General features: G+C 50.5%; 1 protein-coding gene across 2 annotated transcripts in view; it reads left to right on the top strand.

The window, feature by feature from the left end:
• The window catches only part of CSTPP1 (centriolar satellite-associated tubulin polyglutamylase complex regulator 1), a 187,930-nt gene extending 165,404 nt beyond the window's left edge, over nt 1–22,526 (top strand). Inside the window, exons 4-9 of one of the 2 annotated variants that reach the window (XM_025879459.2) lie at nt 698–782; nt 16,443–16,528; nt 17,990–18,185; nt 18,773–18,882; nt 21,443–21,506; nt 21,782–22,526. In XM_025879459.2, the coding sequence (XP_025735244.2) occupies nt 698–782; nt 16,443–16,528; nt 17,990–18,185; nt 18,773–18,882; nt 21,443–21,506; nt 21,782–21,956 (716 nt within the window). In that variant the 3' untranslated portion in view covers nt 21,957–22,526. Of the gene's footprint in view, nt 1–697; nt 783–16,442; nt 16,529–17,989; nt 18,186–18,772; nt 18,883–21,442; nt 21,518–21,781 lie in introns of both variants that reach the window. The other variant, XM_073904668.1, reaches the window with a different exon arrangement.
• The last annotated feature ends 653 nt before the right edge of the window (nt 22,527–23,179 follow it).

Here is a 23,179-nt window from a genome sequence, read left to right as displayed (position 1 = left end):
ATCAGTGTATTTCTTCTCCCTTGGGATCCCGAGATTTGCCTCTCTGGTTTTCTGATGGGCTAACAGAGCCTCATCCGGGCTCATCTCTCCCAGACCACTGCTTCAGTATATCAGGAATCATTTGGTTGCCTTGATTGTGTATCTGGAACATTTGTCTTGGCTTCCTATAACAGGATGACCAGATTTGTATGCAATCCTGGATGACAGAGTAATAAGGCCTGTGGGTTGCTATGATGTATTCTTCTCCATATACTGCCTTGGTAGTGCTTCCAGATATTCTGTGGATGGTCTTTGGGCATGTTGTGGCAAATGTTACCATGCCAGAGAATTTCAGCAGATTTAACCAGCTTTGAAATGACTCATTCTTGTGGATTTTCATACCCAAGGAAAACCAAACTAAGAAGGCTGATCAAGGTATCCCTCTTGTTCTCTTCTCACCCGACCATTTTTCAAACCAGTAAAGCTCCTTTAGCCAAAATGTTGTAGCTGGGTGTCTTCCACCCAGGAAAAACTTTGTAGAAACAGTGATCTTAAAATGCCACCCCCGGAGGTTAGTGGCCTGCGCACCCATAACACTGACTCACCTTTGTAAGAGCAGCTCTGCTGAGACGAGGTCTTAAACCCTGGAAAGGGCCAAAGAGAGAGCAGTACCTTCCCACACAGGGACCTAATGTGTGCCTCTCCATTTCAACTTCAGATCTGCTGACCATGAGAGAGTATCACTGCTTGCTGCAATTGCTGTGTCCGGATTTCCCGCTGGAGCTCACTCAGAAAGCAGCCAGGTATGTCCCCTGGGCTCTAGAAGCCAGCTCAGCCCTCTGTGTGCTGGGGCTTCTTAGAGAAACCGGAAATGTATACAAACAAACAAACCATTAGGAAGAATAAAAAACATTAGGGAGAAACTGGCATTTGGAGGGGGGTCTATTTGGAATTTGCCCCAAAACATAATACCCACTTTCTGCCATTTCCAAGCCAAATGATCCTTTGTGGTTCCTGTGGGGAGACTTCAGGTCTGCAGATAGAGTTGAGGGGTGGTGAGATGAAGAGGCAAACACACACATACACACACACACACACACACACACAGAAACCTCTAGAGAATATTCTGAGAAGAGAAGAGACAAGAGTTGGCAGCGACCAGTGAAGGAGCGGATTGAGGTTGGAGACTGGAAAGGCATGAAGGTGATAAAGCCCATCTGAGCGGAGGGATAAATTGTATTATTCCTGCTAAAAGATTCTCAAGATTAGAACCAGGAAGACTTGGCAGAAATAGTTTAGAACCCCCTAATTTCTGCATTTGGTTTCACAGTCATTCACATTTTTAACCAAATGAGTTCTTTAGACTATGCCTCCGTTAACTTTTCCTTAACACGGAATTTGAGCTAAGGTCGCAAATGTAAGGACTTCAAAAATTGTGTTGTCTGAAATTGCCAGAAAAGAGGATTTTTAGGAAAACTGTTGTACTATACGTGATGGATACCTGTCCTTATACATTTGTCCAAAGCTAGAGAACATACAACAGCAGGAGTGAAGGGTAATGTAAAGTACGGACTTTGGGTGATAATGATGTATCAGCGTAGGTTCATCAGTCGTAAGAAACGTTCCACTCCCGCGCAGTGTGGGATATTGACAATGGAGGAGGTTGTGCGTGATGGGAGTGGGGAGCATATGGGAGATCTCTGCACCTTCCCCTCCATGTTGCTGTGAACCTAAAACTGCTCTAAAAAAGCAAACTCTTAATAATATTTTTTAAAATGCCCATCTTACCTAAATCATAATGTATGCATTTACCTGCATTGTTTCATTTAAATTCATTTACTTTAATTATCTCCCTTAATCCTTATAAAAACTGTTACCTTCCTATTTACTGAAGAGGAAACTGATATAACTCAAACAAAACAAAACGAAACGAACAGGAAGCGGAGGCTCAAAGAGGTCAAGTAAGTGGCCTGAATTTACTGTTAGCTTGGAAGTAGCAGAGGCATGACTTGAACCCAAGACTGCCCGAATCCAGAGACTTTGCTCTTAACCTCCTCATGCTCCTACCTGCTCGTATTGTGAAATCATTTCTTCGTGGTGGTTCAACCCACTGAAACCACAGCTGCATTGGCTACATTACCCCAAGAGCCCTCTCAGTCCTTCTGAAATGAGCCAACCAGCTCCTCTGCCAACTAGAGAGATAGGAAGTCCTCTGCCGCCAACAATGGCACCAGCCTCTCACTGGGGCAGGCTGTTTTGCGGTTCACGGCTCATGCACTGGTTTTGCTGGTCAAAATGTTGCCGTGTGCAAAACTTGTTTAGTGACCACGCACCCCAAAATCTTTCCCCACCCACATTGTTCAGTGGATACTTACCTCTTCCAGGGGCAGTTGGCCACTGGTAAAAGCTGCAGTTCAACTTTTATCATTTTAACTTGCCTATTATCCAAAGGAGATTTAGATTTTTTTCCCCATAGTTGAAAATAAAATGTGGGAGATTATCTCTTGCAATTTAAAAGCAGCTAAGTAAGGGCGCCTGGGTGGCTCAGTTGGTTAAGCGTCTGCCTTCAGTTCAGGTCATGATCTCAGGGTCCTGGGATGGAGCCCCGCATTGGGCTCCCTGCTCAGTGGGAAGCCTGCTTCTCCCTCTCCCTTGGCCTACAACTCCCTCTGCTTATGTGCTTGCGTTCTCTCTCTCTCTCTCTGGCAAATAAATAAATAAAATCTTTTAAAAATAAATAAATAAGTAAGGGCGCCTGGGTGGCTCAGTCGTTAAGCGTCTCACTTCAGCTCAGGTCATGATCCCAGGGTCCTGGGGTCGAGTCCCACATCGGGCTCCCTCCTCTGAGGGAAGCTTGCTCTCCCTCTCCCACTCCCGCTGCTTGTGTTTCTGCTCTTGCTATCTCTGTCTCTGTCAAATAAATAAATAAAATCTTAAAAAAATAAAAATAAAAACGCCTTTTAAATAAATAAATAAATAAATAAATAAATAAATAAGTAAAAGCAGCCAAGTAGAGTTATCTTGAGATTTCTAATGACAGCTCCCCTCAGGGTCAGATCATTTTAAGGAAGAGTCAGCCCCAAAATTTTGGGGAGAAAACTCAGTACTCTTAAAGATCATACTATGATTTCTACGTAGCTGGATGATAAAAATCAACTGTGATCTCTAACTAAAGAATTCCTAGAGAACAGTTAGCGTGTGTGCGTGTGTGTGTGTGTGTGTGTGTGTGTGTGTGCGTGCGCACGCGCACTCCCTGAGGGCAGGCAGGATCTATACCAGACCTGTTTGCTGCTGGATCCCTGTTGCTCAGCACAGTACCTAGATGCATGCTACACACTCTGTGTCTCCCGATTGAATTAACATATGAATGATATCCCTTGTCAAGCATTTTACATGGTTCTAATAGTCCATGGTTCTAAGTAACTCTAAGAACAAAAATCAACTGTATCCTATATTCATTTGTTCATTCACTTATATATTCATCACAAATTTTTCACAGCTTTTTGGGGATACAACTCACATACCATGTCATTCACCCATTTAGAGTATAAAATTCAATGGCTTTTGGTATATTTACAGAGGATATTCATATCCATCACCACAGTTAATTTTGGAACATTTTAATTACCCCCAGAAGAGATCCTGCACTCCTTAGCCATTACTCCCCAATTCCTCCCTCGTCCCCAGCCCTGGGCAACCACTAATCTGCTTTCCGTCTCTATAAATTTGTCTGTTCTCGATCTTTCAAATAAATCCAGTCATGTAAGATGTGGTCCTTTGTGACCAGTTTCTTTCACTTAGTGTCATGTTTTCAGGGTTCATCCCTATCATAGCAGGTGTCCGTAGTTGATTTCATCAGATGTTTCTTGAGTGCTGATTTTGTGCCAGGAGCTCTTATGCACACTGGGGGTACAGTGATGAGCAGATATAGTTCGAGCCCCTCGAGGAGCTTAACATTGGGCTTAGAAGAGGATCACTTGGGCTCCATTGCCATCTGCCACCACTCTGTGACATCTCCCCTTGGTTTCTGACCTCCTTTTCTGAAAGGTGGATGGCAAGTTAATGAGGGTGAACTTCTGGACGATTTTCAACCCCCAGCAGCCACAGCTTTGCACTTGTCCCGCCCATCTCCCATACTCTCCCCAACAATCTGATACGTGTAAATACTCAAAATTAGAACAGAAGTCGCACAGTCCTCTCCAATTCATGGATTCCTTTTTTTTTTTTAAGATTTTATTTATTTATTTGGCAGAGAGAGGAGGGAACACAAGCAGGGGGAGTGGGAGAGGGAGAAGCAGGCTTCCCGCTGAGCAGGGAGCCGGACGTGGGGCTCGATCCCAGGACCCTGGGATCATGACCTGAGCTGAAGGCAGATGCTTAATGACTGAGCCACCCAGGCGCCCCTCCAATTCATGGATTCTTACAATTATTGATACCAGCTGACTTCTGGAGTGGTGTTCCCTTAGCTGTGGCCAGAAGTGAAGCTTATCCCCTCCTCACCAAGACACCTACTGTGTGACAGAAAATTTAGACCTTTCCAGGAGGAGGAGAAAGCACTGTAGCCAGTCCTCGTCAGTAGCAGTGCGAGGGGACTGATGCAAGGATAAACAACAGAAGGGCCCAGCGCTCTGGGCACCCGGGTGGCCCAGGTGGTTGGCGTCTGCCTTCGGCTCAGGTCATGATCTCAGGGTCCTGGGATCGAGCCCCACGTTGGGCTCTCAGCTCGACGGGGAGCCTGCTTCTCCCCCTCCCTCTGCCTCTCACCCTCCAGTGCTCTCTTTCTCTCTCTCAAATGAGTAAATAAGAAACCTTTAAAAAAAAGAAGAAGGGCCCAGCGCAATCCTCAGGGTACTGGCTATGAAATTAAAGGTGAATTCAGAACCGGGGGAAGTTTGTTGGCTCCCTGTGTATCAGGCTTCTGTGTCAACCCCGCCTCCCCAGTGCCATTCTTTCCCCACTCTGCTCCAGCTGGTGTGTGTATAGAAAAAAATTGTATATATCCCAGAAAGTGCTTTCTAATTGTTTAAGCTATTTGTATTTTGTCCTGAAGGTCAAGATCCCAACTTGCTCACACACAAGACCAGGCTTCTGATCAAAATCACAGTGAGGGGTGGTCAGGCCTCCAAGGCAATTACTATTGCTGGAAGAGGCCTTGCACTCTCCTGTCTCATGGCTGGGCTGACTTTATTCGGGGCCCCGAGGTCTGGGGACAGGCCGCAGAAGGAGGCTCCAGTCTGTGATGATGTGTGCAGAGAAGAATGTCATCCACAGGCAGCTGTGCACCAGAGCCTGTTCCAGGGCACAGCGTCTCACATGTGCCTGACTTAGGGGCCACAAGCCCTGTGCTTGGGCCCTGGGGCAGCAGGTGTGAGCGGGAAGCACAGGAAAGGAAAGACAGCAAATGGGCTGCAGGACAGGCCTAGCCACAGATGTCCCCCACCTCATGCATTCCTGCAGCAGTGGGGGGCATTAAGTAGGTGTGGGTTTTTTTAAGATTTTTTTTTTTTAATTTGACAGAGAGAGAGACAGCAAGAGCAGGAACACAAGCAGGGGGAGTGGGAGAGGGAGAAGCAGGCACCCGCTGAGCAGGGTGCCTGGTGCAGGGCTCGATCCCAGGACTCTGGGATCATGACCTGAGCCGGAGGCAGACGCCCAATGACTGAGCCACCCAGGCGCGCCGCATGAAGTACTTTTATCCTTAAATTTCTGTGTCCATCCTCCATGGACTGCGAGGCTCTCCCCGAAGGTGAGAAGCATGCAGTTGGAGCCAGACTTCTTGAGCTCAAATCCCCATTTCACAGTTTACCAGCTCGTGCCCTTGGGAAAGTTATTAACGTTTTTGAGCCTCAGTCTCCTCATTTGTCAAATGGAAATAATAATAGTTGTAATAATTGAAGAAGTATGTCATATGCTTAAAGTAATGCCTGGCACAGAGTAAACTTTCAACGTTAGAAGTAGTAGTACTAACCCTGACCAGACCAGAGGGTCCATGCCACTGGTGCGCTATTACCTGGATGACCTTGAGGATTTTTCATGATTTCTCTAAGCCTTGTTTCCATATCTGTAAAATGGGGAATAATAGACAATAACCCATAGGGTGGTATAAGTTTTAACAACAACAAAATTATATATATATTATATATATTATATATATTATATACATATAATATATAATATGATATACATATATATTACATATTATATAGTATACATATATAGTATAATATATATAATTTTGTTGTATACATATGTTGTATATATATAGTTTGGCACATTGTAGACCTTCAGTATATAATAGTTTCTTGCTGTTAAAATAATGTTGGCATTATTATTAACAGATTTTTAAAAAAATAAATGAGAATTTCCTCAGCTCCCTAAGGCATTATTTCTGGCCTTTTTTCACTTCAGAACACTAAGAAAAGAATATACATATAACAAAAAGTCAGTAGAGATAGAACTGCCCGTGATTAGCCTGCAGGCTCTGGCCTCCTCCCTCCTGGGCCAAGAGGATCATCACACCTGTAACCCATTCAAGGCGCAAGTGACATGGGGTCACCTGCAAGGCTTATTAAACCCCAGATGGCGCACTCCATCCCCAGAGTTTGGTGGATCCGAGGTGGGGCTCTAAAATTCATATTCCAAAAGCTTCTCGGGTGATGCTGACAGTTTTGGGACGACACTGGGAGAAGTACTGATTCAGGGTATTGCAGGCCAGCCTCATCCTGGCATTTTTAGAATTCATTGCATCGAAAGGAATTACATTTCCTTCTCTCTCGTCATCTAAAACACGATTTAACTCACTTCTCCCTTACTGAAGCCTGATTCCCTAGTGAGTAATACATGTTTGACAGGGAAAGCTCTTTTATCATGGTTATGTGCTAAATACACATAGTGACCTGAAAACACACAAGCTCCTTAGGAATCTGGTTTTAGACATAACAACTCACCCCCATTTAAGAGGGTCACTTTTCTGCTGGCCCTCTGTCACAAAGGCCAGATACCTAACGGTGAAGGACTCAGGTGCTGGAGCCAGACAGCCCGGGACTCAAATCCCAATTCCTTCACTTACTGGCTTGTGACACTGACCAGTTTCTCTAAGCCTCAATTTCTTCATCTGTAAAATGGAAATAATAATAACACCTGCCCCATAAAATTGTTTTTAGGATTTAATGAAATAATGCATGTAAAATGCCTGTCACACGGCCCTCAAAAAATATCACATATTTTAAGAAATTGTAACGAGTGAATGGGGAGTGATTCTGTATTCATTTTTCAAATGTTTCCTGAGCATCTACTATCTGCCAAACTTCATGCCTTGCACTAAGGAGACAGCTTTATGCTTTCTTAATGCCTGTCTTACTTTATACCTCTCCCTGGCAGGATCTTTCCGCCTAGATATCTTCCCCGGCTTGCCCCAAAAGGGCTTTTGTCGAAACAGACCATCCTTTCCTTCTCCATTCTTTCAGTCACCAAATATTTATCAAGTGCCTCTTATGTGCTGGTCCTTATGCTTGTGAAGAGGCTAACGGTAAGCAAATTAGATGTCATTCTACCACTCAAGGAGCTTACAAACTGATAGAGCCACAAACATTAAATAAGTGAAGTGCCAAGTGCTATAGGAACATACAAACAGGAGACTAGACCTAACCTGGGGAATCATGAAAGGCTTTTCCATGAGGAAGAGACGTTGAGTTTGGGGCCTAAAGGATTAGGAAGAGATGACCACGCCCTAACAGCTCTGAAGACTTAGTTACGAGGCCATCGTAGCTAAGATAGTATGGTCCCAGAGTAAGGACAGACAAATGCATCATAGCAGACAGGCCAAAGCAGACCCACGCATTTATAAAAACGTGATATATAAAAAGATAATATTTCAGAGCAGTAGGGAAAAGGATGATTCAATAAGCACTGATGGGGCAGTGGGTTACTCACATAGGAAAAAATAAAGTTAGATTCCTACTTCATATCATATTCAGAAGTCAATTTCACATAGATGACAGACCTACATGTGGAAAGCAAAACTATAATATTCTTAGGAGAGAGGAAGATCAATTTATGGCTAACAGGTATCTTAAGATACAAAAAGCCAAGAGGCACCTGGGTGGCTCAGTCAGTTAAGCATCTGACCCTTGGTTTTGGCTTGGGTCATGATCTCATGGCTCCCGAGATTGAGCCCCACGTGGGGCTCTGTGCTCAGCGGGGAGAAGTCGGCTTGGATACTCTCTCCCTCTGCTCTCCCCCACTGTCTTTCTCTCTCTCTCTCTCTCCGAAATAAATGAACAAATCTTTTTAAGAAAAAGATTTAAAATTTTCTGCTCAACCAAAGATAGCGTAAACAAAGTTGAAGGACAAGCCAGAGACTAGAAGAGGATATTTATGTGTATAACTAACAATAGATTGGTCTGCAGAATTTTTAGTCTAAAACAATTCTGAAGAACTCTTACAAATCAATAAGGAAAAGATGAAGAACCTTAGTATAAAAATAGTCCAAGGATATGAGCAGGCAATACACAGAAAACCCTAAGAGCTAATAAGCATATGGGCATATTTTCGTGCCCAAACTCACTAGGAATCAGGGAAATGCCAATTAAATCGAGATGCCACTTGGGATGCCTGGGTGGCTCAGTCGGTTAAGCGTCTGCCTTCGCTCAGGTCATGATCCCGGGGTCCTGGGATCGAGTCCCACATCGGGCTCCTTGCTCAGCAGGGAGCCTGCTTCTCCCTCTGCTTATGCTCTCTCTCTCTCTGACAAATGAATAAATAAAAAAATCTTTAAAAAGATAAAAATTAAAAAAATAAATCGAGATGCCACCTCACGTCAAATGACAAAAATTTTGAAGTCTGATAACACAAGAATTGGTGAGGATGTGAAACTCTCATAAAGTGCTGGTGGAAGTATAAATTGGTACCATCACGTTGAGGCAATTTAGGAAAATCTAAAAAAAGTTCACAAGTAGGGGCACCTGGGTGGCTCAGTCATTAAGCATCTGCCTTGGGCTCAGCTCATGACCCCAGGGTCCTGGGATCGAGCCCTGTGTCGAGCTCCCTGTCTAGTTCACAGGTATACCCGGTTATAAGGAAATACGCAGCACTGTTTGTAATAGCTACCGTTGGAGCGCTCTGCACGCCCCTCTGCAGAAGAAAGGGCAAAGTGCGGTACCTTCGTATTGCTCGTTGACGTGCAGCACGAAAATGGGTACAGGTAGAAATACGTGCAGCAACACTGATACATCTCAGAATATCAAGTTCCAAAATGATAGAGTTTGAAAACAAGCCAAACAGAGCAGATAATGTTTTAAGAATATAGGCATTTGTGTGAGTTATTATGACATAAAAAACACGCGGAGGGATGCTCAACCCCCAGGTTCCCATGGTGCTCCTGGAGGAAGAAGGGTGGAGGGGTGGGGTGAGGGAGGGGTGCACAAGGTGGCCTCAACGATGTGTGTAATCTTTTCCAAAACTTTTCCAAATTGAAGCAAGGATGGCAAAATGGTAAGGTTTGATGAATTGGCTAGGGGTCCACAGGTGTCTGTTATGTTGTTCTATGTCATTTTCTGACATTTTAAATATTTCATTTACAACAAAAGGGACAGGCAGGATGGAGGTAGAGAGTGATGGGCATGAAGAGCAGTCAAAGGGAAATCAGCAGCCTGGAAGAGACGCCAGGCTCTCACCAGTGATGACCTAGAGGAGCTTCAGGAAGCCGGTGGTTCTGGAGTTTGAGGAGTTTGGGGACCAGAAGGGGAAATGAGGGTCCCATGAGGCCATGCATTGGATTTGGTATTTATCCTAAGAGCGAGAAACAGTTGGCCCCCGGCTGCCAGGCTTCTTGGGAGGGGCGGGGAGAGTGGGGTTAAAATGGCTGTGCTAGGGCCTTCAAGATCTGTGCCAAGAGAAGCAGCCTCAGCTTCGCAGCCCTGCTGGGGGCGGGTGCTCTACACCACAAACAAACTCCGAGAGGGGAAGAAGGGACAGCGTCCCCAGGAAGGTGGTATTGTCACTAGAGAGCACGGAGCCTCCGTGTTCTGTCCGGGTACAGCTGTGATTAGAGTCAGAGAGACCTGTGTCTGAATTACAGCCCTTGCCCTTCGACCTGTGACCTTGGCCAAGTTTCTGAATCTTTCTGAACCTGTGTGTTCTCAGTGAAGATATTCCTTGAGCTGACCTCATAGGATTAATTTGAGAAGGAGGTGAAATGACGGATGTATGTTCCTTACTGTTAAGTATGTCGCTTACTGACACAGTAAGGCCCTAATGAATATTAACCATTGTTGTTTGATTCTCTGCACTCTCTGGATCAAGCTGCTTAGGCACCGCAGGGCAGGTGGGGTTTGGAGTACCGTAGAGGTGCAGGCTGGAGCCAGGGGAGAGCAGTGGCCCAGACATCCCAAGCAGCTCTGCGGGCCTGGTCTTGCGGCAGCTCGTGCAGCATGAGGGTGCACCCCCCACAGTCCAGAAGAGGGGCGACCCTAAGGAAGCATCCCAGGAAACCTCAGCAGCAGCTTTTCCCCCACCCCCACCTGCAGAAGGTGGCCAGCACGTGGTTTTATCTTCACTCATGGATACAAAAGCACAGCCCACCGAGGTGCATCCTGAGTCCCAGCACACTTGGGAACCCACCTCACCCATGAAAGACCCCAGCCATCTGACCTCCCAAAAGAGTTGTCGTCATGGAATGTGGCTCTTCTTTCTGACCATGGCGAAGGGCTGGCTTCCCCACAAAGTGGGCTCGAAACTAAATAGCTGGCTTCCGCTAAGAGCCTCCGCGTGGCTGGGTGCTGGTAGCACTCACTTCCTCCGAGCTCTATTTTTACTTGCTATTTTGAGCTCTTCCAGCACCTTAAGCCAACAAGAATACACTTATTGATAGCAACTCACACTTATTTTGAGTGTTCATTATACACGGAACACAGTGCATCATCATATGGACTTTTCACCAGAATCCTGTGAAATGGGAACTATGATCATCTCCTCTCTTACACTGAGGCTCCGAGAGGCACGATAACATGACCAGTGAGCAGGGGAGCTGGCCCCTGATCCCCGGGCTGCTGGCAACACAGAACGCCAGGCGGACGAGGCAGCTCGTGCCCTGAGCCCAGGGACACTGACCCGGGCCGTGAAGAGGAAGTTGGCAAGTCAGTAGGTTCGGACTGAAAGCTGTCATCGGCGCCCACGTAACGCCTGGCCAGCCAGCCCATCCCAGCTGTTGGAAGCGAGCGAGGGAGGGAGAGAGGGGCCAGCCCCCTCAGGGTTAGCTCCGACCCTGCCAAGTGTCCTTTCTTCATTCCAGAATGTTGCCTGCCCCGGACTCCACCCTCCACATGGTTCTGCTCAGAGCCCACCTGAACTGCACTGCCTGACATCTCTCCCACGGCCCCTCTCTCCAGTCCTGCGGCATGGCCTGCAAGGATCCTTCCACGATCCAATGGATGCGGGCACCCTCTTGCTGGCAAGGGCTCCCTGCTGGCTGCATGTGAAAGCAGTGGCCGCCAGGCTCCTCCAGGGGTCCGTTAGCAGGAGGCCTCTGGCAGCAAGCAGTGTGGAGCCAACGGCCATCATGTGGGTGACCTCGTTTCCAAGAGATTTCTTCATGAGCCCCTCTGGCAGCAGTGACAAGTGTGAGTTCAGGATGAAGGAGCTGCCTGTGGGATGCAGGGCCTACAACCTGGGCTTCTCCCTGTCACCAAAGGCAAAGACAGGCCTGTCGCCTCCTGCCTGCCTTTTCCCACAGTTCTGCCAAGATTCCACTGCCAGATACCCAGAATGTTCATGGGTCCGAGCATTCATTTGGAGATGGACAGTGCAACAAGTTATATTTCTAAAAGCCTCTTCTGTAAGTCTTTCAGACGTTTCGGTGGCCACAGGCCCTCCGAACAGCAAACTGCAGAACCAGCTCTAACAGCAAAGCTGCCCCTTCTGTCCCGCCCTTGGGACCACACACTGTCAGAGCTGGAAGGAGCTCTTTCACGCTTTTGGGAAGTACAAGCCTTCTGCTTAAATATCTCTAGCCACAGGCAGCTCACCCCCTCACAGAACAGCTGTAATCGCAGAGCTGAGCAGTTTGAATGTCTTCTAGGGCCAGACTCCAGATCCCTGTTACATCTTCCTCAGAGGCTGGTCTTCAAGAGTCAGGTCTCAGGGCACCTGGGCGTCTGACTCTTGATTTCGGCTCAGGTCATGACCTCAGGGTCATGGAGACCTGCTTGGAATTCTTTCTCCCTCTGCCCCACTCCCCCAGAAAAGAAAAGTCAGGTCTCAGCCCACACTTCCTCCTTAGTCTTTTCTTCTAAGCTAAAGGATCTAAATGCAGTCATTTGTCTGATGTCGTGGTTTGTGACTCACCACCCCTATTTCATGACTCTAGTTTGTTCCTCTTAAATGGAGTATCCAGATGTCAGCTGGCCAGGGGAAAAGAAAAGAGTACTGTGGCCCCTCTTAGGTATTTATTCATGCTTTCCTTCATTCAACAAATATTTACTGAGCACCTACCTCGGGCCCGGCACATGCCAGACCCTGGAGTCAAGCCACAAGCTGAGAGACAGAGGTCCCACCTGGTGGATCTTATAGTCCTGGGGCAAAGACAGACATGAACGGGATGAGGAGGTCACAGGGAACTGCGGAAGCTGGTAGCAGGGAAGCCTACTTCTACCTAGTGTGGAGTGGGGAAGGCTTCCCACAGAGGTGCTCTGTAGGCTACGATGCAAAGGAGTGGGCATCCGGTAGTTGAGGAGGGTGGCATGAAAGGGCAGGGAGCATTACAGGGAGGGGGACTGGCTGGTCTGAAGGGCACAAGGAAGGAGGAAGCATTGGGAAGATTATTAATGGTCAGTGTGACTGGAATACGGTGGGGGAGGCTGCCTGTGGCCTCCAGTGCATCTAGAGGGATGAGGGGAGGCAGGGAGTGGATCACGTGGACTCATAAGTCAGAGTAAGAGTGGTGGATCCTGGTCTAAGGTCAATGGGAAGCCCGTGAAGGGCTTTAAACAGAGTTGTAAAGTGGTCAAAATCGCATTTAAAAAAGAAAGTTTTTGTGACCACAGTGTGGATAGTCAACTAGAAGGAGGCAAGAGTCGTTGCAGGAAGCTGGGCAGGAGGGCATCCAGCGGCGCACAAGAAAGACGCGGAGGTGGGCATCGGAGATGGCCGTGGACGTGGAGAGAAGTCGGCAGGCTCAAGAGGCATGTTGGGGGGATGGCTAGGACCTGGTGACTGATTGCCGTGGGGCGGGCAAAGGAGGCCGTTTCCAGGAAGCCCGCAAGACTTAAGGTCTCGGGCTGGGCAGAATAGGGGGTGGTGCTGCTGTTCCTGAGAGCTGAGACCCAGTTGGCTGTTTTGGCAGACAGTCTCACTGCCCGCGGCCGAGAAAACCCCTCCGTCCTTTGCCCATATGCTGCTGGGATCCTTAGAAAGAGAAAGAGAGCCCCTGCCATGGTCTGCTTCCCCCAACCACCCTGCTGATCCCTCCCGACCAGTGTCAGTTCCAGCCCCCCGAAGAGCCGCCCTGCTGCCACGGAGCCTGCCACACTTATGTGGTGGCCCTCCCGCCCTCTGACGGCTGCCCCCTGCCCCAGATGCCCATCTTAAAAGAGGCTACTAACGTTCACAGTATGGAATCGCCCTGACAGAGGCTGCAGGCCAGTCCTGAAGCTGGAAGGGCGGGCCCTGTTTGCTGCTTCTAGTCCTCTCTGTGGCTGAGGGAGGAAGATGCTTATGGCAATTGGCTTCAAAGCCCTGGTGTGGCAGGGCCTGTCTCAGGAGCATGCTGATCAGCAAGAATTACAACTTCTGGAATTAGACAGTGGTGATGATTGCACAACTTTGTGAATATACTGAAAAACACTGTACACTTTTAAAGAGGAATTTTACGGTATTTGAACTGTATTGCAATATAAATGAAGAAATAAAGAAAGAAATAGTACATGGAGGTAATTGCTATAAACAGGAGCACTGGGTCCAGGTTGATGATAAAGAAGAGAAGCCAAGTAACATCTTCAAAGGCTTTGGCTCCCCTTCGTGGTTTCCTGCTTGGGGACATTCTCAGCTCAGTGCTCTTCCCTAGTAATTAACTTCAGGCCATTCGGGTTCTGAGCTGTCCTGGGAGTAGGGCAGGAAGGAAAAGTCACTGGCTTCCCTCCACAGGGACCTTTTCTTCTCTGCTTGCGCCTGGGCTGGGAAAGCTTTGAGGTGGCTCTACCCCCGAGTGCTCTGGGAGAGCTCACTCTTCCTCTGAAGTTTGGGTGCCTTTGCTAACCGCAGTCTGCCCTACCTGCCTTCTCTCTGCCCTCTGTCGCCTCTCCCTCCCCATCGAGATATCAGAATCTGGGCTTTGTGCCCTCTCTCTTACTTTTTGTCTGCCCCGGTTCTCCTGGGTTAGGAGAAGAGGGGGCAACTACCTGGCCTATGGCTCTGCATTTGGTCCCTGGAGCCACTGATGGAGTGACCAGGGCGCCCCCGTGTGGCCATCAGCCTTCTGGCCTTGGATTTTTTTCCAGCTGGAATTTCAATGTTCAACTCTGGTAGTTGGGGCCCAACAAAAAAATCTGCCCTCCTGCAGATTTTTTTCTTCCCCAAGAGATACATTAGAAATATTAAGACCTGGGCCGCCTGGGTGGCTCAGTCGTTAAGCGTCTGCCTTCGGCTCAGGTCATGATGCCAGGGTCTTGGGATTGAGCCCCGCATTGGGCTCCCCACTCCATGGGAAGCCTGCTTCTCCCTCTCCCAATCTCCCTGCTTGTGTTCCCTCTCTCTCTGTGTCTCTCTCTGTGAAATAAATAAATAAAATCTTTAAAAAAAAAAGAAATATTAAGACCTTAAAATATAGGTGAAAAGAAAGAAAATAAATTAGCCACATAGATTAAGAAATAAAATGTTAGTGTTTATATTCTCTATCTTTATTATTATTTATTTTTATTTTTTTTGGCATTTTAACACTTCTCTATCTTTATTTTAGAAGAGGCAGTATGAGGGGCACCTGGGTGGCTCAGTCGGTTAAGCGTCTGCCTTCAGCTCAGGTCATGATTCCAGGGACCTGGGATGGAGCCGTGTGTCCAGCTCCCTGCTCACTGGGGAGTCTGCTTCTCCCTCTCCCTCTGCCCGCCCCCCTCTTCTGCACTCTCTCTTTCACTCTCTCAAATAAATAAAAATCTCTTTTTAAAAATAATTTAAAAATAAATAAAAGATGCAGTGTGCCCTAATGGAAAGTACCATGGCCTGTGGAGTAAACTCCCCAGCTATGTGGTCTCGGCAAGCCGACTCCTCTGAGACTTAGTCCCTTCACATGTACAATGTACATAACTGCAAGACCTACCTCATAGGAATGTTGAGGAATAAAATTTACCATAGTTAAATACCTTGCACAGTGCCTGCCATGAAGTAGGTACTCGGTATACATTACCCGTTTCTATCGTCATTACAACTAAAGACTACATGGAGGAGCACTTTCTCTCTTCGGGGAGCTCTGAAAGCAGGGCCAGCTGCCTCGCACAACTGCGGGGGACCCCTGACATTCTACTCTAACGCCGCCCCCACTCAGAGGTGTGCAGTGCTGGCTCTCTCTGGACACGAGAGAGCAAAATAAAATAATTTTGCAAAACAGGAAAGATAAAGCCAGGAAGGCCAGTTAGAAACAGATGGGGGGGCCGCTCCCCTTGGTAGATAAATTTGGCGCCCAGCCTGGCACCTGCATAGAGCCCAGCAAGTGCTAATTTCCTTCCCTTCCTGTGCCCTCTTGTACGAGGCCCTGAGCAGAGTATGAACATGGCCTTGGTCTGATCATTTGGTCGTCAGATGGTTTTCTTCCTATGAGGTGGGAGGGCCTGGGGAGGAACCCCCAGCGGGTGGGGCGGAGGGAGAGGGAGACAGCAAGGAGGGGCATGGCCGCTGCAGGGTCGCAAGATGGGGTGTGTCCCTGACCCCCTCGAGTGCAGGGTCCCCAGTAGCTCTGTACCGTCTTCCCTTGTCTGCCTATCTGTGTCCCAGGACGGAGATGCCTGTAGTTGTTTGGGCCCTTGGTAGCTTATTAAATCTCAGTGCCACTTGCCAAGACCTCTTTAAGCTTCCTGGCTGTTCTTTTTGCCTTTTCTGCTCAGCTGTATTTATTCTGAACTAAATGGTCCTCACCGCAGGATGAAAGGATTTACTGCTTAAGTATAAGAGAAGAAATCTTGGCTGCATTACAGTTGCACCCTCTCCTTGCTGTCTGCACCCCACCCCCCCATGCTCCATCCACTGGCTGGTGCCACAGTGACTGAACTGGGAGCCTGTCCTTGGTCGTGTGGTTGGCGCAGTTTGGTGGCAGAGTCCCACTGATGGAGAAGTGAGGTGACTGGGAGGATCCCTCTCCCGAATGTCTTGCTGTCCCAAGAAAGACCGGAGCCCCAGAAACAGCTCACTCCCATGCTCCCCATCCCCACCCCCCACACACACACACATCCTCTCACGTTTTCGCCCTCTTTCTCCCTCAGGATTGTGCTCATGGATGACGCCATGGACTGCTTGATGTCTTTTTCAGATTTCCTTTTTGCCTTCCAGATCCAGTTTTACTACTCAGGTGAGAGCCTTCCAGGGCCCCATGTGGGCTCCTGTCAGGGCCGTGTCTGCCTGTCCCACCCCAGTGTCCTTTCCATCTGTTGCCTGGCACACACACTTCTCCCCCGGCCCCCCGCCTTCGGTGGGGTGCCTCACCATGGGTCACGGACAGGACGTCTCATTCCCACTAGTGGTCACAAGGCTCGGTCCGCACAGCCAACTCCCTCCGCTTCCATCTAAGTGATAGCGACAGTAACTAGACCCGTGCACGCTGCTGGAGCACACGGCACACCCGCCGTGTGCCGGGCATGGCACTGACTTCAATGCTTACGACAGCCCTAGGAGTTAGGTCCTCTCGGAGACCCACTGAGACGTGAGGAGCTGAAGTCACACAGCTGGTGAGTGGCGGAGCCCAGACGGAACAGAGGGCTCACTCCAAAGCCAGGCTCCGGGCCCCTCGGCGCTGTTCCTACTGTCGGGGGGCTGTCCCGTGGCCCCGGCTCATGCGTGCGGGCACACAGCCTTTCATAAGCAGACACCAGCCTGTGCTGCTCCCCATACACACCGGCTGTGTCTTTTAAATCCCTTCTGGAATCAGGTGTAACAGGAATAGACGAATAAACACAAATGCACACCAGCTCACGCGGTGCACACAGCAACATCGCATGAATGCTGGGGTCCGAAATTGCTATGTCCATAAACACACTTGTTTAAAATGGGCTCTTCCAGTAAACAGAAGGCTGTCCTTGGAGCCTGGACGTGGCCTCCCTGCCAACTGGTGGTCCCAGCCAGCCTTGGCCTCTCTCAGGCGCCACATTCTGTTTTCTTGATGGTGGCCCAAGGGCCTGGTCTGGCAGGGGCTGGAGCCTGGGCTCTTGTCACTTGGTCTTAGCAGCCGCAGGCGGCTCTTTCCCATTTCTCTGAAGCTCCTGGGCCCTGGACAAGGCAGCCGCGTCTGGGAGAAGCTTCTGCTCCCACCTTTCAAATGTGCAATAAGTTAGCAACTTGAGGCTTTCTCTTCCACGCTGGCCTCGCACCGCGCTTTCTTGAGGCAGAGAGGCGAGTGGCCTCACAAGTGAGGTGGGGCGAGATGGGGCTTGCCAGCATGAGTGGGCACACGTTCACGCTCTAAAAAATACGTCCAGCACTTAACGTGTGCCCAGCACTGTGCGGCTGCTAGGGTAGGAAGGGGGACAAGGCACGATCCCCGCCTTTGTTCAAGGATCTCCCACTCCAGCAAGAAGACAGAGCAAATACCCCCAAAACAAAGGGGTTCAGGGTGCTTGGAAAGTATGGAATCGGGCATCTGCCTGGGCTAGGAGCTGCTGCCGCAAGGAGGGGACGCTGCAGCGGAATGACACGGTGGTGTCCCCGCTCCCGAGGTCAGGGGCTCCTGGGCTGGTGGGGTGCTGAGCTCGCAGAGGAGGGACCCCGCGTGCCGTCCTTTGCCTGAGCTGTGTCCCTCCCCCATGGCGTGACGCAGAGTTCCTGGAGAGTGTGGCTGCCATCTATCAGGACCTGCTGGCAGGCAAGAACCCCAACACGGTGATTGTGCCGACGTCATCGAGCGGGCAGCACCGCCAGCGGCCTCCCCTGGGCGAGGCTAGCGTGCTAGAGGGAGTGGAGGCCTCGCTGTTCTCCCAATGCCTGGAGAACCTGTGCGACCGGCACAAATACAGGTGAGAGCCAGCGCCCTGGGGCCAGGATGGACGCTCTGATTGGGCCACGGCCTCGGGGGGCCCTCCATGGTCCCACGCTTGCCAGGCTGCTGACGGAAGCGCTTCCCGGGGGGGCCCCCCCGGGGAGGATGCTTGCATGTGGTGAGGCCCGCTGGAGATGACCGGCCTGGCACCCTTCTCCTCGCCAGGAGATAGAATGGCCTTGGCTTCTTGGAGAGAAGGGGCAAACATTCACTGTACAAAGAATTCACTCGGCAGAAAGGGAGGGCGAAGCCGTCCTATGTGGCACAAGATCGCCTTAGAGACCGAGCGGCCCATTTGGGTCCCCTCCCAGAAGAGGCTGCTCGCCCTTCCCTTCCTCCCACTGCCCGAGGGAGAGCGCCAGTTAGGGAACATACCAGCCCCTTCCGGCCCCAGTCAAGGCCTTGCTCCCCCTCCCCCAGGGGCTCAGGGCACCCCCCCCGGGGGGGCAGGCAGGGTCCCTCAGCCCTGGCTTTGGGCCCCCCTCCTCAGCCTGAAGCGCTGGATGAAAAGATGGCTCTCAGACTTGCTGGTCTTTGAGGCTGGCTCTGTATTCTCCCTTCCAGCTGTCCACCCCCAGCGCTTGTCAAAGAGGTACTAAGCAACGTCCAGAGACTGACCTTCTATGGATTCCTTGTGGCTCTTTCAAAGCATCATGGGATCAACCAAGCCCTAGGTAAGCCAGGGATAGCCATGGCTAGGCTGTCCTGCTCCTCCTGCACGACGCCACGTCAGAGCCGGCTGCTGTTGGCAGACGTGGCCCCTTGGGGGAGGGGCATCCCCACCTGCACCTTGACTTCTCAGGGTCAGACTTGGAGGCCTAGGGAGCCAGAACGTGCACAAGGAAGACGGTGCCCTCATAGGCCTCTCACACTCGGATGGGAAGGGACAACCTTCCCCACCCAAGGCCCTGCCCCAACATGAAGCCGCGGCTGGTGGCAGGGGTGTGCCCAGCCCCTCCTTACCGAATCCCCAGCTCTGCTTTGGGGAGTGGCCTGCAGGCTGGGCAGACACAGGGCTAGTTACTCAGTGGCTTTGGAGATTATATATCAAAGAGACCTGAATCCCATTTGTAAGCAGGGCAAAGGTGTGTCTGAGGTGGCCTTTTTTCCCAGCTGGGAAAAAAAAGAAAAGAAAACTGATTAATCTGAAAAGGAGCAAAAAATGGGGGGAGAGGCCTGCACTGGCCCAATTTTTCCTGTCTGGTCATTTCTTCCTACTGGTTGGCCTTCTCCACCCACCCCGCTCTTCTCCCTCTCGCACCTGCTGCTCTCCCAAGGGAAGAGCCACCAGGCCACCGTCCAGCAGAGCTGGAGGGGTTGTTATTTGTCTCTGTCTTCCAGAGGTGTCCAGGTGTGCTTGAGGCTCTAGGTTCCTGAGTCCCAAAGAACACACAGCCTTCCCCTTCCTTTTGCCAGTTGAGAGAAAGGGGTCAGGGAAGGAAATCTAATATTCTTTAAATGCCAACCATAGTAGGCCAAGTTGCTTTAGATCTTTCAAAATATAAAGCCTGCTGGGGATGCACACAGGAGCGCAAGCCCCAGCAGGACTGACTGAGGTCCACTGAGGCACGATGCTGCCTAGCAGCCTCCTTATTCTGAATTGATGCTCTGGGGTGTGCACAGGTCTAGGGACCGCTTCAACTAAGTGATGCCAGTCGCCAAGGTCTCTGGCTGGACCAGAGTAGAAAGGCAGATAGGAGTCAGAAGTCAGGAGTAAGGGGGCAGCAGGTGGGGATTTGCTTAGGTTTCCTTTCACACCGGGGTAACTCACCGCCCTCCCTTCCTTTCCACCAATCAGCCCACAGAAGGAAAAGGAAAAGCTAACTAGCATGGGATCAGAGCCTGGACAACGTCATGCCCTCACTTTTTCTAGGGCCTTTAAAAAGGGCAATCACTCCGTCAACCACTTTTACCAAGCACTGCTGGGTCGAGCAGGAGATGGAGAGAAGCATCCACCCTCACCCGCGTCTCCAGTGTATGGAATAGAGATCTGGAGCTACTCGGGGCGCAGCCAGTTGTGGAGAGGGGTGTCCTGTTCCCTTAGTTCTCAAGGCACTCACACACACACGCTCATGAACACAAAATGAGAGCGCTCGTGGGACATAGCTTGAAAACCACTAAGAGCAAAAGGGGCCAGGGGGCATTTTCTGAAAAAGCTTTGGAAAAGTAGGGACTTGAACTAGAGTCAGATAGGTAAGTTTAAGATTGAGGCTTTCTAGAGACCAGCATTGCTAGCTGCCAGATCTACATTCTGACCACCAGTGAGCTTTTTCCCTCAACGATCTGGTGAGAAGCCTTCTGTCTGCAGACTTCAGCTCCACCTTCCCTCCACTGTTCACAGCTCCAGGGAGAATCCAAGACCGTCTCTGCTCACCTTTCCCCAGTAGCCAAGCATCACTCCCTCCAGTTTGTAGCTGAGAGCAGCTCAGAGATGAGGCAGCTCCTGGCCCGGCGGCTCCGGGCCCTCGGAAGGCACCCAGCCTGCTCTTCTCGCCCCTCAGAGAGTCTCTGAGGAGCCAAGGCAGCATTTTTGACCATACTGTCTCCAAAGTGGGCTCCCTCTGATTTGGGGGGCACAAAACTGGGTAATTTCTGACTTGGGGATTAGCTGGACATACTCTGTCTCTCGCTCCCACGACCTGGGGGTCTCAAGGAAGGAACTGAACCCCCCGCACCAGCCCGCAACCCACTACCCAGTCTTGGAAGGGGATCATCCTGTGTGTGCAGTGACCTTGAGTGTGAGGACATCTCATAGCTGTGGTTCCTACCCAAGCTGCAGTGGGGAGGCATGCGTTCACCAAGTTAATCTAGCAGTAGCCACAACCTCCTGCCCCCGTAACAGTCCTCTTAAAACTTAAGAGCCCCTCCCCGTGAACAAGGCATGGGAATAAAAGGTACAGCATGGGGGTCATCAGTGACATTGTAATAATGTTGCATGGTGACAGATGGTAGCCACCCTTGTGGTGAGCACGGCATAACGTACAGAGATGGAGAACCACCTTGTACCCCTGAAACTAATATAACATTGCGTGTCCACTGTACTCAAATTTAAAAAAAAAATTTTCTTTAGAAAGAAAGAGCTCTTCTCAAATCTCTTAGATGAGCCCTCCCAGGGTCAGCTGAGCAGGTAGACATGAAGATGAGGGGCATGGAGGCATCTGCTGGGAATGTGGCTGACTGGAGCCTGCCTAAAAGACGCTCAGATTAAGTTTGTGCCCCCCAATTATCTTGTAGGAGCTTTGCCTGACAAAGGGGACCTGATGCACGACCCAGCCATGGATGAGGAGCTGGAACGGCTGTAAGTGTCAGGTGGGAAGATGCTGCCCCCTTGTGGGGAAGGCCATACGTCCCTTGGACATGGCAGTGCCCTACTGTGGGTCACACAGCGATTCTCCGCAACAGCCCCGTCAGTCAGGGCGGGGTTTGGGCTCCAGCAGAGGCTTGAGGTAGCCTCTCTTTGAGTCCTTGGGGAATACAGCCCATGGTTTCATCCAAATGCAAGAGTGAACGTGGAGGTCCTGGTCTCTAGACAGGAGGCACCTAGCTACCCTCTGGGCTTCTTCCCTCCTTCAGGCTGGCCCAGGTCCCAGGCCTGGTCAACTCGGCCCCTGCCAACCCAGAGGCCGGCTGCCTGCCTTCCCGGACCCCTCCCCGGGTTGGCTCTCCCTGGAGACCCCTCCATCACGCCCGCAAGGTGGACGCAGAGAGCGATGGTTCCACTGAAGAGACGGACGAGTCCGAGACTTGAGGAGTCTGAAGGGTGCTGTCCACAACGCCCGTGTATCCAGCTCCCACCCAGCCTGTGGGACTCGCACCCAACCGCCTCCCCCACTCCTGTGCCATGCTGCCCTCTGCTGGTGAGAAGCCTGAATGACAGCCCAAGCCCAAAGACCAGCCAGAGGGGTTCCGGTGTCATCAGCCAAGTCCAGCAGTGACCCTGAAAAGTAACAGCCTACTCTCCTTGGCCCTGTCAGCCTCTGCACTTTAGTCAGGACCCGAGCTGACAGCGGACTGAGCGGAGGCCATCGGGAAGGTGACTTTCGCTGATAGTCCCCACCACATAAGGGTGATCTCCTCACAGCAACTCTAGGAAGGGGCTACCATGAATAACCGTGCAGGGCCTTGCTTGCATGGCCAAGGGTGACGCCTGTGGTTCAGGTGCAGGGTGGACATAAACACGCTGGCCTTCTGCTGGAGGAAGAGCCACAAGCATGAGAGGATGAAGGGTAGGCAAGAAGATTCAGTCCACTTTCAAAAACTGCTCCGTGTCCCCTCTGTGTCTAACAGTTCAATATGTTAAATGAATAAAGTCCCTTGTATCTGGTAAGTGGTCAATCTAGAGCCACCAGACTGAGGAGGGGCTGAAGGGAAGGGGCGAGTCTGCGTTTGTGGTGCCGAGTCCCAGCTTCTCTGGCAGGGCTGGGAGGTGGGGGCCGGGGGACCACTGAAGCCTGGAGACCAGCCTCAGATTACCGAGCCAAGACGGACCCTCCTGCACAGAACAGCAAACAGCCTTTCAAATGTGCTCACGGCTGGAACGGGCCTTCAGAAAACAAGCTCAGAGGATTCAAGGCCAGGTTCCCGTAACTCTAAAGAGCCTGGCCCCAAAGGGTTAGCACTGCAGAATCTTTTCTAGCCAGAGTTTCATTAAATGTTTGCTAAGCACCTGCTCAGGGTTGGGGCAATGGGGATGCAGCTGTGAATGACAGGCCTGAGGAAGACAAGCTTCCAGCCAAGACTGGAGGAAGGTAAGGACAGGTAGTCTTCAACTTCCTTGAATTGGCCAGGGGTCACCCGGAAAGTAAAAGCCACCCAGGGAACCCAAGCAGAACAGGCTGCCTCCTAAGGTGGGGGTCACCACACTGGGCACACACATTTTCCTGGGCTTCTCTCTGCCTAGGACAGCCCCCACACCCACCCCACCCCCAGATAGTTTCAGGAACTGGCTCCCAAAGCCCTGCAGAGGCAGGC

This window comes from Callorhinus ursinus, unplaced genomic scaffold, assembly GCF_003265705.2.
Source record: "Callorhinus ursinus isolate GAN/ISIS: 27379988/994484 unplaced genomic scaffold, GSC_fseal_2.0 scaffold21, whole genome shotgun sequence".
In the NCBI taxonomy this organism is placed as follows: Eukaryota; Metazoa; Chordata; class Mammalia; order Carnivora; family Otariidae; genus Callorhinus; species Callorhinus ursinus.
This window is presented reverse-complemented; position numbering and strand designations above follow the sequence as displayed.